Source organism: Ceratotherium simum, chromosome 1, assembly GCF_057802395.1.
Source record: "Ceratotherium simum simum isolate JZ-2026a chromosome 1, ASM5780239v1, whole genome shotgun sequence".
In the NCBI taxonomy this organism is placed as follows: Eukaryota; Metazoa; Chordata; class Mammalia; order Perissodactyla; family Rhinocerotidae; genus Ceratotherium; species Ceratotherium simum.
Window position 1 is genome coordinate 94,816,713 of NC_141900.1, and position 15,794 is coordinate 94,832,506.

A 15,794-nucleotide genomic window follows, 5' to 3' on the forward strand; every position below is an offset into this window, starting at 1 on the left:
GGTTCAGGGGACAGAGCTGCAGGCACGGGTGTGCACGGGTGCGCGTGTGCTCGTGTACGTGCTCTGTCTCTCTCCCCCCATCTGTCACGAGCTCCCCTGAAATCCACTTTCCTGCAGAAGCTCCTGCTCTCAGCCTGGATTCCACTGAGAAGGTGCAGTTACACAGAACTCGGGAGGGTGTAACTTGCTGCCTTTCTGCACAATTTCAAGAATTTACATGCTGGTTTTTGTCAGAGCTCTATAAATTCTTCATTAGAGAAAAAATAAAATAAACACACCTCCAAAACCAGCAACATACCAGAGTTTTCCAAATCTCCTTACTGTGTGCCTTTTTACAGGATTCCAGGCACACATACCACTAAAATTTGCTTCTTTAATGCTATGAAACTAGAAGTTCTATAAAGAACTGACATGATGGATCCCTTTCCTTATGATATGCTCTTGGAAAAATCATTTTATACGGTGAATAATAATTCCATAGGTAGAATCAATGAGGTAATATTGATATGGAGGAAAATGGTAAAAATACAGGAACAAACTTTATTTCATCAAGCTGCAATCTGTAACTGCGTGAACCAAAAGTGCTTTTCCACCCAACGTTACGGCAGGTTCTACAGCGATCTTTCACCGAGGATGAACAGCACAACCTGGGGGAAATGCCCTTGTCCACCCATATATAAGCTGTATTCTTTCTGTGACAAGAAAGGTTTTATAAAGTCTACAGCATCAGCACATGCAAGAGTGAATCAATCTTAATTCTGTTTAAACAGTGGCATTTAATTAATCAGAACCTACTAGAGCAAAAGTTAGGCAAAAATTGCTAGAACAGACCACTTTCAAAAACACTACAAATCTCTTCAATGCCATTTTTAGAAATAAGTGGCTGTGAAACCACAAAATTATTTTGCAGTTTTAAAGGTTTGCTGTTTTTTTTTTTTTGAAAATTATTTTACTAGCTTACTTTCTAACATCAAAGTCACCCACCAGAAAAATCACAAGTTGAATGGCTTTGTCCATCAAATCTTTTGCCTTTTCCACTGGCTTTAGACCCAAAACAGGGAGGAACAACCACAGCAAAGCTCACTTGTAGCCACTCTCATGAACACCTCGCTCACTAGTCACAGAGAACCTGGAAAAACAGGTCTGGCTTTAGCTGACTCAGAATCTGTTAAGAATTTGACAAACTGTCCTTTCTAAACCTGGATGAACCGATACTACACTGAATCATCAAGACTCTCCTGTGTGCTCTCTCTTCTTCTTTCAAGAGTAGTTCAACTTTTTATACTTATGTCCGCTGCATTGTTTGTCAGATGTGCAAGAGAGAATTAAGGTTCTACAGAGCTGGAACTAGAGGGGTGAAATTCAAAGTGACCAAGCAGATTCAGAGTCAAGTGGAAGATGTTGGGGTGAGCGATGGCTAGAGGAATACGCATACAGGAAAAACGGAGACTCACGACTGAGGTGAAGGCAAGCTAACTGAGTCCCCACGCCAGGGCAGGTGTCATGTCAGTTATGACTTAGGTACATTAAAAGGAAGAGTCAATTCAACAAATATTTATGAAGCGCCCACTAGGCCTCAGGAACTTCACAGCCACTGTGGGGAATACAAAGAAGAATCAGATTTGGTTCTCACCCTGCAGGGGTTCCAACCAATGATGCAAGAACCCTGAAGTCGTTTTTCTTGTGTACGCTGTACTAATGAGACCATTATTAAAGAACTGTATTCAGTTTTGATCACCACTATTTTTTTTATGTGTAGAAACTAGAGAGAGTTCAGTGCAGGGAGAGGACACAAAACAGGCTCTGTGAGGAAAAAGCTATAGAGACCCAATCATTATTGTCAAGTATATGAAAGGTTTTAGAGAAGGGAACTGAGTAAAAGAAAGCAGGTTTCAACGACAGCAGGAGAGATTTCAGGCGAGCCCAGGAATTTCTTGACAATCAGGTTAATAGAATACTGGAATTGGTCACTGAGGGAGTTTCTAGTGTGGCCTTTTCCTGGAAAAAAAAATTTTTTTTTGATGAACTGACAACTTCAAGTCCTGGACGTCTACCTTCCCGAAGGCAGGCGGGAGAACTACGTTTCTCCCAAGGTCCTATCTTGCTCTGGGCTCCATGCTCCCGAGAGAAAGAGCTGGGTTTTCTTCTTCCTCAACTCCCTGAGCATCTGCTGAGTGACCACTCAATCTACACCCCCACCAACAAGTACCACAGAACTACCTGAAACACAAGATCTCAGCCAGACAGCAAAGCCAGGAATTAATTCTCCAACAGCCACATATGATGCCAGGGTCCATTCACAACAGAGCCTGTAACGCTCAATACCAAAAACAAAAAGTCTCCCGGCAGCATGTGCAAATTAGCAATGTATTTGCATTTACAAGGATATAAAATGTAAGTAATGAAAGAGGAAGACGGATTCTTCTGCAAATCAGAGAAGATAATTTCTAAGGAAATTTGTAATAGGTATTTTCTACATTCAGAAATACTTTTCTTGATTCCAAATAAAGAAAACATTTAAAGAGAAAATAGGGAAATGGGGTCTTCCCTTTACACTGTAGGAAACCACAGTATGTAAGAATTAAGAACCGGCACACACATACACAAAAAAAGCATCCCATCTTCAGTCAGACACGGTCCAGAGAGCCCATGTTTAGTTTTGATTTTCACTTCCCATACTCTCTGAACTCCTCGAGGACAGGGACCCTACATAAATGCTTGTTAAATGAATGCTTTAAAGATGTGCCCTGTCTGTAAAGCAGGGGTGAGAGTGCCTACTTCGTGGGTCTATTAGGAGGACACGTGCGTTAATGCGGGCAGAGGGTGCAGCATAATATAAATGGGGACTAAGTCACAATTATTGCTATGAACTTCAGGCACCTCAGTTTCTTTTAGAGGAAAAAGAAAGACCTTCTCATACTCCAGGTTTTCAATTTTCTTTTTTCCTCCCAACAGAGTATTGCTATATGAAATGGAACTATTAAGAGTTTGGGCCTTTTGAGTTCACAGTCTATCTGTGGCTATATAAAGTCAGCTGGCATTATTCTGAATCCCATCTTTGATAGCAGCCAGAAGTGCGTGAATTGTCATCATAAGACTCTCAGCAAGCACTGGCAGATTACGTGTTCAGAGAACAATAAAAAATGTTCACATATCATGCCCTCTTGATCATCGTTACTTTGTTCCATATAAACCTCAAAGGTGGTTCCCCAAGACTGGTCTCTATGGGAGGAAGGAAGGGGGAAACGAAGAAACATAAAAAATAAAATAGGAAGAATATGAGCAGCTGTAACTTGCAGAAAGCACCAAATTTTCTTTTGTAGGAAAATTATGTTTAATGCATGAGGAGCCAGACCCTGGCTTGTGGTTGGGTGGGTGTCTTCCCTCTGAGGAGGTCCTTGGTGAGCCACCTCTGGGGGCTCCCTCTCTGGCCTGCCACCTGGGAGAGGAACGGATCCTGGTTAAGGGCAAAGGTTATCGTTCATACCTGGGGATACTTTCCCAGGGGCACAGCTGCAGCCCGTGAAACTCTGCTCTAACAGTTTGTTTCCTCATTTTTAAAGTGGCATAGAATGTGCCACTATAGAAGAAAAATTCTCTACCTGAAACCATCAGAAGCTCAGTGGGAATAAAGCATCTGGAAAAGTCACAGAGGGGGTCAAAAAAGGCTCTTTCTTCTGTGGCCATAGGGGGTTTATTGTTGCTGGTGCCCAAAATGGAAAAGGAACAGCAGGAGATTAATAATTGAAATGTTGCTATTATTGGTTTTCTAAACTATTTGTGGGTTAGTCTTTCCCTGGAGTCATCATGTCTGTAAGCAGCTCAAAAGATAGAGGGATTTAACACGTCCTGAGAAAACGTCTACTACAGCCAGGGACTTAACATACACTTGTTTTCAATGGGGTCCTCAGACAATCCAGTAAGACTTAAAAAAAAAAAATAATAAAGCTCAGAGAAGTTAAGTAACATGCCCAAAGGCATACAGCCAGATTCAAACCCGAGATTTCTCTGATTCAAGTATTATACCATACCACCTGGAATTGAGGACACAATTCATGAGCCTTGATTCACTACTCAAATGCAGTGAGAACGAAAACAATATTTATACTTACTCATTTTAAAAATATAAAGCATAAACACAGGAAAAGATATTTTAGAACATGTGTCATCAAATTCTTTTAATGGAAGATGATTCAGAATCCATTTCTTGGTAGGTATCTTGGTAGGTGTCTTCAGGCCCATCTGATGATAGATTTCAGCATTATAGTTTTGGGGAGCCTCACTGTGTAAGCCAATACTAATCGACAAGGCACATCTCAGGTACAGTGGAACAGAAATAACTTGGAACTTAGGGTCCTCTCATTCAGAGCCCGTGGCAATACAGACCTTTGAGGCTGGCCTTTGCACTACATATTGAAAAAACCCTTGCTAAGCAAGTTGATGGAGTAAACACAATTGCAAGGCGAATATTTAACCTTCTAAAGAAAATAAACCTTTTTAAAGAAGTTTAACTTCATCAGTACCAAGCCACTGAAAACTATGCGCTATTTGTAAACCTATCCTTAAAAGCAAGTTGTGGAAGACTGATTACACTTTGCTGCCCATTAATTCGTATTATCAAACATTCCCTGTTTCAAAGACAGCACTTCTCTCTAAATATCCAGCAGTTCAGACTGCTCCACTAATGCATTCAGGCCTTCACCCAGTATCCCAACCGGGGGCAGCTGCACCCCGTTTAAACAAATGAGTACACTCCGGAATTCCAGCTGAAACGCCTCACCTGTCATTATACTTCTCCCGAGGAAAACCCCATGATCGATTTTTTAGTAGCTGGAAAACTATTAGAAATCACTCTTCTTGGAGCCTTCCACAGGAAAAGCCCTGCCTCTTCAGGACACACAGGGAGTCCATGTGTTCTGACTGGGATGTGGTAAAAATCAGGTTCCCTGAATCCAGCGGATGTCGCCAAGGCGGGAAAAAGGAGGTCACTGGAGTCTTAGAAGCTCTCACGACAGTAAGTGAATGCACGTTCCAGCAGCACAACCCTTGATTAGACAGGTCACCTGTCTGTTCTAGAGCATGACCAACAGTCTCTTTCAAAAAGACCCAAGGCTGGGCTTGTGCAGAGTGATGCTGGACTGGGTGAGGAGGGGCGAGGAGAAAGACTAGGAAACGAATTATAAAGATGCACAGAGAAACTCGAGGAGAAGCGAAAGCTTTAAAGAGAGCACGCAGACAAGACAGGGAAAGAAACCCAGGGCTGAAAAGGTGACCAGGTAGGTCACCTAGGACAGGGAAGGCTTGCAAATAAAACCAGTGCGCTCCGGAGACCTTCCAGAGCCATGATTATTCTGAAACCATAACGCCTTACACATCCACAGTGCTTTATCTGGTGTAATACACTCCAAGAATACAGAAGTAGGAACAGGAGTGCCAAGTCTTCGCCTCAGGGGCATGGCCTACATTCCATATGGATTTTGAATGAAAGGAACAGGAGAACATCACAGTTCCCAAGATGGCTTTCTACAGAGTTGACAAAATACATCCCGACCCACATACCCAGCCCCTTGTGAAAGGGAAAGCAGCCGTTGACTATAGTTCTGAATTCAATGCCAAGTTCCCTCTCTAATGCTCACCCTGAGTGTCCAGCAGAGGGAGTCTCAAGGAGGTACTTAATAAAGAGAAAATTGTTTCATTTTAACACTCCATAGACAGTGGGAGCATTGACTGTAGCCCCCTCCCATAGACACAGACGAACAATGAATGCCCGACATGGGTTCTCTGAGCCTGTTCACAGAGCCACTGGCTCCTTCTGGTCTGTGTAGTGGAGTGATCAGAAATTTCGTTTTGTTTTGTCAAATGGTTAAATGGACCTTGTGTTCTTCAGAATCAAAGAGGAAAGCCCCTGGAATAACATCTCTCTGTTGCCTTCTAAACAGCTCCTTTGTTTCTGAGAGAGTCTGAAAAAAAATATTTACAGTCTATAGGTTATTTACAGCCTCGTTACCCAGGGCCTGACTGGTAACTTTATTCCATCCAGAAACCTAATTCATTTGGAGCCCTAGAACTAATAACAGATTTTCTTTTCAGATAAGTTTTTTTTTTAATCTGCTTCTTATAACAGAGATAAAACTATTAATGCGTTCCCTGTCTCACTCGCCTCGACTGTTCTCCGGATTTATAGAAGGATTAAAATCTCCCCTCCGCACCCCTCCTCGCCGTTCCACACAAACCCTTTCCCCTCCTTTGCTATTTCACCCACAGAATATCTGAACAAAACCGAAAGAAAGCCAGATGGACTGACGCTAAAAGTATGTAAAGCTGCTATTTCAATGATTTCATGAGAAAAACATTTTCACGATTGAAATGACTGGAATATCAGGCACACTTTGGTTTAAAATTCCTCCTACTACAAGCACACAAAAACACACCGAAGTGTAAAAACTTAGTTGATTCTGGGTTGATTTCTGGCTGGAAGCTGACAGAACTGACTGAAGAGAAACGAAAGAGAGAAGGGAGAGTGAGGCGAATGCGGGGCTCCGGTCTTCCGTTCTCTCCTTTCTTCCTAGAGACAGTCACATCAGAAGAATGACCCCACGCCAGGTGAAGGTGCACACGGCAGGTTTGCCCAGACCGACGGAGAAAAACGTCTTGGCCGCCTCCCCGACTTGAAAACCTAAACTACATCTTCCCTTACACACGCTAATGCGGGGAGATCGTAGCCTATTGCATTGTTCTGGCTGGGTCTGAAATGCACTTTTCCTCTCTGCCCCCTCTCATCACCTAGCCCCAGACGTTCCGATTCGACAGCCCCCCCAAACCAGAGGCTCGCCAAGAATAAAGGAGTGTGGGGTGGGAGAGGAAGGCAACGGAAAGGGGAGCTGTGAAGCCAGAGTGCAAAGGAGATAATCCTAATTTTTTTGGAGGGGGGTGCAGGATCAAAGCCAACCGCATCACCTTTATTTATTGCAAATAAATAAAAAGCACAGTCATGGATCTCTCTCTTCCCAGGCGCCCCCTCCCAATCTCTTTTCTTCGGGCAGTAGCCCACCCTCGCACCCCCCGCCCCCCTTCTCCACCCTGGAAATAAGATCCCGTGAAATTCCGGATCCTGGTCGTTTCTGGGCAGGGGAGGGGGCGGCGGGGAGGGGTCGGAGCCGGGGAGAGCCCGGGGGTGGGGCGCCGGGGCTGCGGGCCGGGGGTGCCGGCGAGGGGCCGCGGGCAGAACAAAGCTGCGGGGCCGGGCGGCCGGGGCGCGGGGGCGGCGGGCCGGCGCCCTTACCTTCGTACACGGGGGCCATCGGGGCCGGGGTGTCCGCGATTCATGGCAACGGAGAAGGGAACGCGGCGCGCGGTCTCGGCCCCCCCAGCCTCAGTCGGCATCTGCCATCTTGAGCCTGTGTCTCCGCTCTCGGCGCAGCCCGGGCCGCCAGCGCCCGCCTCCCCGCCTCGCTCGGCCGGCGCGGGGGAGGGGGCCGGGCGCCCCGCCGCCGCCGCGGCCCGGGCCCTGCGCGGGGGCTCCGGGGCGGCCGGGCGGGCGCAGCGGCCGAGGCCGAGGCCGGGCGGCCGCGGCCCCCGAGCGGGTCCGCGGTGGGGCTGAGCCGGGGCGGGCAGCGCGCGGCCAGTCCCGGGCCGGGGCTCAGCTCAGCATGGCTGTGTGTGGTGGGTTCGGCGAAAGGGTCACGGGCGGCGGAGGAGGGGCGGGCGGAGGGGAGGCGGGGCGGGGCGGGGCGGGGGCGGCGGGCGGGGCGCGGGCGGCGGGGAGCGGAGTCCGCGCGCAATCGAGCGCCGATGGCACGGATGCGAGGCGGGGAAGGCCGAGCGGAGGGCAGGAGCGGCGGCCGGGGCGGGGGGATGGAAGGCAGCGAGGGAGGCTCGGAGCGCAAGGTGTGCGCGCAGTTCGATTCCGATTGGCAAAGGAGAGCGGGGCCGCAGAGGGAGCAGCCAGAACTTTGTGTGTGCGCGCGTGCCGGGGCGGGGTGGGGGGAACCGACTAGAGAGGGAGCACCGGCTAGTGGTGTCTCGCCCATCCCGCACCTGGCTGGCACTCCCCAAGATCGGGGTGGAATGAAGGAAGGAAGGAAGGAAGGAGTGGGCGCACGCCGTCCTCGCAGTGAGGCGTGAAGTCCATTTGAGGCCAGGGATGCAGAACCCATTCCGTGCGCGCTTAAGAAATGCAGCACCCGGTGGTCGCCGGGTTCCTGCGGGAATCGGGTTTCCACGCTGTCCTCACGTCTAAGGTCCTGAGAGCCTCCCCCTCCGTTACCTACTGTCTCACTGTCCCGGTCCCAGGCCTCTGCTGTCCCCATCACTCTCTCTGATCAGGGCTTCAATTAAACATTCTCCAAACTCTCCCTAGCCTGGAGCCTCTCCAGATTCGCTTCTGCTCCCTCCTGGGTTCTTCATAGGATGCCCTGCCATCGCCTCCAACTTAAGAAGACTTGAGTCTCCTCTTAGTGTTTTTAAAACTGTGGGTCGTGACACATTAATTGGTCATAAAATAAATACAGTGGATGGCAACTGGCTTTTTAAAAAAAAAAAAGAAAATATTAGGATCCATTGCCCTTCATAAGGGTGACTATCGTTTCATAAACTTTTGTTTCAGTTCTATATACTGGACAACTGTCCTGGACCATGATGTAAGTTGTATTTCCTACTGTGGGTCGTACGTCAAAAAAAGTTTAAAATCTATACTTTCGGGGTGTAAAATAATGATTTATAACACTGTACAACTTTCTTAAAAACAAACCCATTATTTTCTCACTACCTCTTCTCCTTCCCAACCTCCATACCCCATGACCCTTCCCCTCCCCAAGAAAAAGACAAGCCCTTTCATGCACTTAATAGTTTTGTCCCTTTCATGCACTTAATAGTTTTGTAAGTGGCTCATCATTTCCTCTTCATCTCAGGATGACCTTGGCCTCTGCCATCTTCCTTGCCCCCATATTCAATGCTACACTTCCTACTGCTTCTCTGAGCCTAATGTCATTCACATTTGCAGAATCCTAGCTTGCTGTTGCTCAAAGGGGCCTCAGAGATCGTCGGGGCCAGCCCTGCTTAGAATTGAAAAACTGAGGCCCAGAGATGTGAGGTATATTGCTCAATGCCACACAGTATTAACTTTTAGGGTAATGTCTCTTGGCTACCACTCTGGTGTTCTTTGCTTCACACCATTCATTCATCCCTTCCTTTCCATCCCCCCTACCATCCTTCACTGGGTTCTGCCCGGTTCATCCTAAACACTGCCAACTTCATAACACACAGTTCTGACCATGCCAGGCTCCTGCCAACATCCTTCAAGGACTCAACGTCTGCATGTAGGGCTGAGTTTCCTAGCTCCTTGGCTCTTAATCAAGGCAGGCAGGCCCTGACTTACCTTTCCAAGCCCATGAGTTCAGCAAGTCACTCCCTCTCCAGCCAGACTGGTCTACTCGTGGTCCTCCGCCAGCCTTGCCCATCTGTGCCTTTGTGTCTTTGCCCAAGCTTCCCCTTTCCCACCAAGACTGCCTTCTCCATCTTCTCTCTTTAACCAGATTCCACCTGTGCCTGGCTCATTTCCTCCACAAAATAGCCTGAGGTAGCATGAGAGTAAGACAGACGTGGGTTCAGATCCCAGCTCTTCCGCTTAGTAGCTGTGTGAACTTGGTCAAATTGCTTCACCTCTCTGAGCTTCAGTTTCTGCAACTCGATTATTATAAAAATAGTAATAAAAATAGTAATGTTCTTCCCTTGCACCTACAAGTCTCTATCATGACCTTTACCTTATTGGTATATAATCGCCTATTGTCTCTCTACCCCTTTCCAGTGCTGCCCAATAGAACTTTCTGCAATGATGGAAATGTAGCCATTTGTGGCTGTAGAGCACATGAACTGTGGCTAATGTGACTGAGGAACTGAATCTTTCATTTTAATTAATTTTAATAGCCACATGTGGCTGGTGGCTACCATACTGGACAGAGCATCCCTAAACTGCAGCTCCACAAGGGCAGAAACCATGTGATCTTGCTTGACATTGTATTCCCGGCAATGAGCACGTACCTGGCGCCTGGCAGGTACTGCACCAATATTTGTTGAATGAATGATAGCTGCCATTTATTGCGTGCTCACTTGTGCCAAGCATGACACTAAGAACTTGATGTCAGATATTTTGTATAGTCCTCACCACAGCCCCTAGGTGGGATTACATTAGAGATAGAGTTTGTACAGGGTGCTGGCAGATAGTAGAGGTTCAATAAAAGGTGGTTATTATTATTAGCAAAACCTCCCTGTGACCAATCCAACTGATTTTTGTCTCCTCTTCCTCTAGGCTTACAGAACAGTTCCTGCCTGTCACACACACTCTGTTGTCCCATGGCACACCCCGCCGGAGATGGCTGACTCTCCTCTTCTATATAGCTGCCCTGTCCCCACAACTGGGTTGGTAGCGTCCTAGGGCAGGGTCCATGACATGTTTGGATGTCCCGGCTCTGGCTTCCACTGATTAGTGCTTAGGAATGGCCTCTAACTCCAACTCACGTGCTGTCTGAGTGATTCTTGGCAGTCTCACTCCCTGGAATACTGCTCTGTCCTCCCCAAATTCATATGTTGAAGTCCTAACCCCCAGCACCTCAGAATGTGACTGTGTTTGGAGGTAGGGTCTTTAAAGAGGTAATTAGGTTAAAATGAGGTCAGTCAGGTGGGCCCCAATCCAATATAACTGGTGTCCTTATAAGAAGAGATTAGGACACAGAGACACACAGATTGAAGACAATTTAAAGACATAGGGGGCCGGCCCTGTGGCTTACTGGTTAAGTGCGTGCTCTCTGATGCTGGCGGCCCGGGTTCGGATCCCGGGCGCACACCGACGCACCGCTTCTCTGGCTATGCTGAGGCCGCGTCCCACATACGGCAACTAGAAAGCTGTGCAACTATGACATACAACTATCTACTGGGGCTTTGGGGTGAAAATAAATAAATAAATCTTTTAAAAAAGACATAGGGAGAAGGTGGCCACCTGCAAGCCAAGGAGAGAGGCCTCAGGAGAAACCAACCCTGCCGATGCCTTGATCTCAGACTTCTAGCCTCCAGAATTGTGAGGAAATAAATGTTGGTTGTTAAAGCCACATGGTCTGTGGTACTTTATTATTAGTCAGCCCTAGCACACTAATATACCCCCACAGAATGTGAATTAAAATGAAGAAAGATCACTAGTGTGAACTGAAAACACCCTGAGGGTGGTCTCCTTCTCTTGGGAAGAAACCGTCTCAGGCATGGAAATGGAGTCCCATGACAGGAGGACAAGATGGAGCCAAAGAGATAAGACCCCCTGCCCCTTCAGACCACCATGACTGAAGTGATATCTATGTGATGCCCAGCTTCAGTAAGAAACCTTCAGTTGAGCTAGCACACTTGGCATCATATAGATGGAAAAATGTTATTTAAATGAATTTAGTTTTCTCTTCATGAATTGGTAGATTGAGTACACCTATTTGTCTCCATTCCCTCCAGTGACTGCAGTCAAGTGGGAGCAGGATATAAGCCTAACTGTGGAATGCCATCAAAGGAGAGCGTGAGAGCAGGAAGGGAGAGCATCTGAGACAGAGCCCCGAGGAGCACCAGCATTTGAAGTACAGGAAGAGGAAAAAGGACTCCTTGTGGAGGAGAGGGCAGGGAAAGAGGAGGACAACCAGGATGGACTGTACCTGGACGTCCCAGGGCAAACACCACTGCAAAAGGAGGTGTGATCAGCAGTGCTGCGTGCCAATGAGAGGTCACATAAACACGAGCGGGAGGCAGCCAGGGAGGCAGCCATTGGATTTAGCAACAAGAGTTACATTAGTGACTTTGGAGACTAGTTATGAGCAAAATGTAGGGTTCTTAAATTCAGCCTGAAAAGAATGTGTAGTGTTGCGATAGCTGGAGGTGGGGGTGAGGAGAATTAGGGAGTTGCCAAAAGAGGGCGCTAGAGAGTGAGTGTTCCAGGTAGAGACGCGCGACTGGTCACCGGGTGAGACAATGAGATGGGTCCAGCAGCTCTCACATTTGCCTAGATTAGTATGCATCGTATTTTACTTATTTAAGAAACACATTAGCACTTAGATGGTGTTCTAAGAGGTTTACAAGTGTTAGCTCATGTAATAAATCCGATTCTGTGCACTACCTGGAATTCTAGGTTGCCAAAAGACCATTTAACTTCGCTGTTGTATGAGAAACATCACAAAGGCAAGAGAGCTGGAAAGGAATTAGTCACCATCTACGCCAGGTACCTCCTCTTAATTTGCCTTTCTACAAAATGGCCCAAGTAAGATCTTTCTCAGGGGTTAGTAGAGTAAACACGGGGGAGTTTTGACCTCATTTCAAGTTCATTTTGCTTACAGGGCAAGTGACAAAGGGTCTTTTCTTCATTTATGCCTATAGTTGTGAAAATGCACAACATCACAATGCCTTCAAGGCCACAAGATGGAGATGTTTCTCTTTGGGGAGTATATATTCAGGTGCATGTCTTGCTATTACTCTCAGGGTGTTCGTAGTACAATGTCACTGCAGGTTGTATCTTATGCAAACTTGCTGTGAGTTGCTCCCGTTTTCCTGCCTGGTCCTTATTTCTGTGTCAGAGCCTGTGGTTTTTGCCTTTGGAGGATGTGTCTTTCGAGATCATGCTTCTCTTTTGGTCTCTCGCTGTGTGTGTGTTTTCCTCTCTCTTTTTGACAATGTCTCATTTTCTCTTTCTCTGTATCTTTCTATCTCTTCCACACATTATTTCTTCTCCTCTCCTTTCCTCTTTTTTATGATTCTGTTTTAACAAGTCATAATACAGATCCACATTTGTTTTATTCTTAAGAAATTATTTCATATTTCTGCTTTAAAACTTTTATCATCATAAATGATATATTTTGTAATAGACTGATGTTTAATAATTACAGGACTCCTTAAACAAAAGCTTCAGGGACAGGGCGTTACATTCACAGAGGAAGAAAGAGTAGATATTGCATTCAAATTAGGAACCATAGGAGCTGTGGCTTTAAGGGCAAAGGGTAGAGCGGGCTTGGCAGGGTGAAGGGAATCTGACTGTGGGAATGGCAGTCTTGGAGAAATTACACTGGCAAAACCAGAGGAATAGGGAAACATCATTCATTATCTGCTTCTCCTCCTAGAAGAAAAATGATCAGACACCTGAACAGGGATATAGGAGAGGCAAAGAGAGACCACAATGGCATTCAGCAGAAAGGAGTTAGGGCAAAAAAAATGCAATCAGTCTATGGATGTAAAAGAGGCTGTGAGGCAGATGCCCAGAAGGTAGGGTGATTTTGTTGGAGGTTGCAGGAATGGCACATTAGGACAGATCTGTACATGAGAAGCAGTTCAGAGAAGCAATCCATCCCTGCAGAAAAATTTCTGTGATGAGGGGAGATGGGTAATAGCTTGGTTTGCCTGACATGCAGTCCAGGCTGAACCTGGACAAAGTAGGCAGAGTGGCACAGAGTGAAGTCTCCAGCTTGAGAGTGGATGTAGAAAGAAGGGTAGACACTGAGAGCTTTTTTAAAAGCCTGAGGGTCCTGTTAAGCCAAGTTAAGCCTAGCTCAGTGATTAATCAGTGGGCCTGTGCATTTCTGTGCTGTGTAAAAGTTCATATGGTAAAGTTTCCTCCCGCCGGCATGAAAGAGCTTGCCTCTATGTGGCAACCCCTGGAGGGAGGGTGACCGTAATGGCCGAGGGCTGTTAGGACTGACTCTTTGCTCTGATGCTGCAGCGACCGCATTGATGCCAAATCCAGCACCCTTTTTCATCCTCTCCCCTGCTTGATCTCTAAACAAACATTAGTTAGACATTGTTAATCCCTTCATCCTTCTTGAATCAATCCCTCCCTGGACTTTTCATAACAATGTACTTTTTAAATTTCCCTTTAACTTTTCTGGTTATTCCTTCTCTCTCTTTCACTAAGAAATTTAATTCATCAAGTGTTCAATGACTGCTTACTATGTGTTAGATTCTATAGCAGGAGCTGGGAGTATTAAAGGGAATAAGCCACAGCCCCTGCTTTCAAAGAGCTCAGGTTCAAAACTGCTGGGTGAAGAGCACAATACATGATGAGGGCAGCACTAAAAGGATGCACAGGGTCAAAGTCTTGTGCAGAAGGACAAATGGCAAGGAGCAGGTTTATAGGGTGAGAGTGGGAGGAGATGGCACATCTGTGCCCGGCAGCATGAATTCTGGCAGGAGGACACCTAGTAGAACAGTGTGTGTGTCCAGGATCTGTAAGAAGTCAGAATACTGCTAAACACAAAGAGCAAGGCCCAGGCAGTGGTCGAGGATAAGGCTGGAGACAGAGGCAAAGTTTTGTATGCCAAGTCAAGGAATTTGTACTTTATTCCAAACTCACCAGGTGTGGCGAGAAAATGAGTTCAACTTTGAACCTGTTGAGTTTAAGTTTCCTATGAGATATTCAGCTAGGGATGCTCAATTGCCAACTGGTGTAGGGGGCTGGAGCTCAGCCAAGAGTTTTTAATGGGAGATAGAAATTTGGCTGAGTCATCAGTACATAATGGGTGGCTAATCCATAGGAGTGAGGAGATCACACTGGGAGAGGTTACATGGTGGCATTTCTCAAAGTATGGTCGTTGGGTAACCTGCGTCAAAACCCCACAGGGGTTTTCTAAAGATGTAGATTGCTCAGGCAGAACCCCAAGCCCACTGACTCAGGAATCTCTGGGAGTGGTGCCTGGGAAACTGCATTTTAAATTTCCTCCCTAGGGGATACAGTTAGAGAAGTTCAACAGCCACTTGTACGGAACAGCCACTGGTGTGAGGAGCTAAGAGGCTAAAGGATAGAACTTGGAAGGGGGAGACCCAATCATTTAAGAGGCTCTGTGCTTTCCTCTAGGGTTAGAGGTGCCAGCCCAGAGTCCTGACATCTTGGAGATGAGCTAACCTTGGAACCACTGACTTCCAGGCTTCTTGTTAAGTGAGAGGAGTGAGGTCCTTATTAAGCCACCTTTAGCTGGGAGTCCCATTACTTGCAGCTAACAGCATCTTAATTAATATAAGGAAGAATTTAATTTTGTGATTTCCAGATAGTGTTTTATTATAGTCCATGTGTAGATCTTTTAAAAATATTCAACAGCCTCAAAGTGTAATTTTTAAAAAACAAAGGATCTTTTGTCATAGAATTCTGAGGATCTTCACTGTACGTGTGAGATGAATTTGAATTTTTAAAGAATTTCTTTTAAAATACGGCAGAATCTTCAGCTCACATTCCATTTGCCCTAGGTGATACACTTAATCAACATTCAGAAACTGCTGATTTGCTTATCTTTTCTTTAGGAGACATATACTGCCTGGCTGATTTGAGCTAGTTTGTCTGGTTGAGTTGGATGTTTAAATAGAAAGCCAAACAACAACAAAAAGTAAGATTTTGAAAAAAAAAACTCTTGAATTCCCTTGTGTTCTTTCGACATTACTTCATTGATTCCAAACTTCTGAATGGTAAATCCTGTGTGAAACAGCCACTGAGAGGGGAAGGTGTTGAGTGGCAGGGAGGGGTCAGAGTTCTTTCATCAGTGAAATAGGCTGGTGAATAACAAGATGGCACCACTGGATGCCTGAGTCTGAGCTTTGGGCAAAGCCAGGGCCATAACTGGGGATGGCCAAGGAGACCACGTGCTAGAAATGGGTTCAACAGGCATTAGGTGTGAGACAGACCCTGCTCACCCTTGCAACCTGGTCCCCATCCCCACTGTCCTCCACGTTCGTAACCTTTTTCGTTCTGTGAACTCCTGTGGCAGTCTGGTAGAGCCTGGGAAACCCTTCTCAGAATA

The 15,794-nt window shown here is 46.4% G+C and overlaps 1 protein-coding gene across 3 annotated transcripts in view; it reads right to left on the minus strand.

Moving 5' to 3' along the window:
• Positions 1 to 7,540, minus strand: part of HIPK2 (homeodomain interacting protein kinase 2) — a 178,338-nt gene extending 170,798 nt beyond the window's left edge. For 2 of the 3 annotated variants that reach the window (XM_004430699.3, XM_087431656.1), the window contains exon 1: positions 7,283 to 7,540. In XM_004430699.3, coding sequence (XP_004430756.1) covers positions 7,283 to 7,301 — 19 coding nt within the window. In that variant the 5' untranslated portion in view covers positions 7,302 to 7,540. The remainder of the gene's footprint in view (positions 1 to 7,282) is intronic. The other variant, XM_004430698.3, reaches the window with a different exon arrangement.
• Positions 7,541 to 15,794: the final 8,254 nt, after the last annotated feature.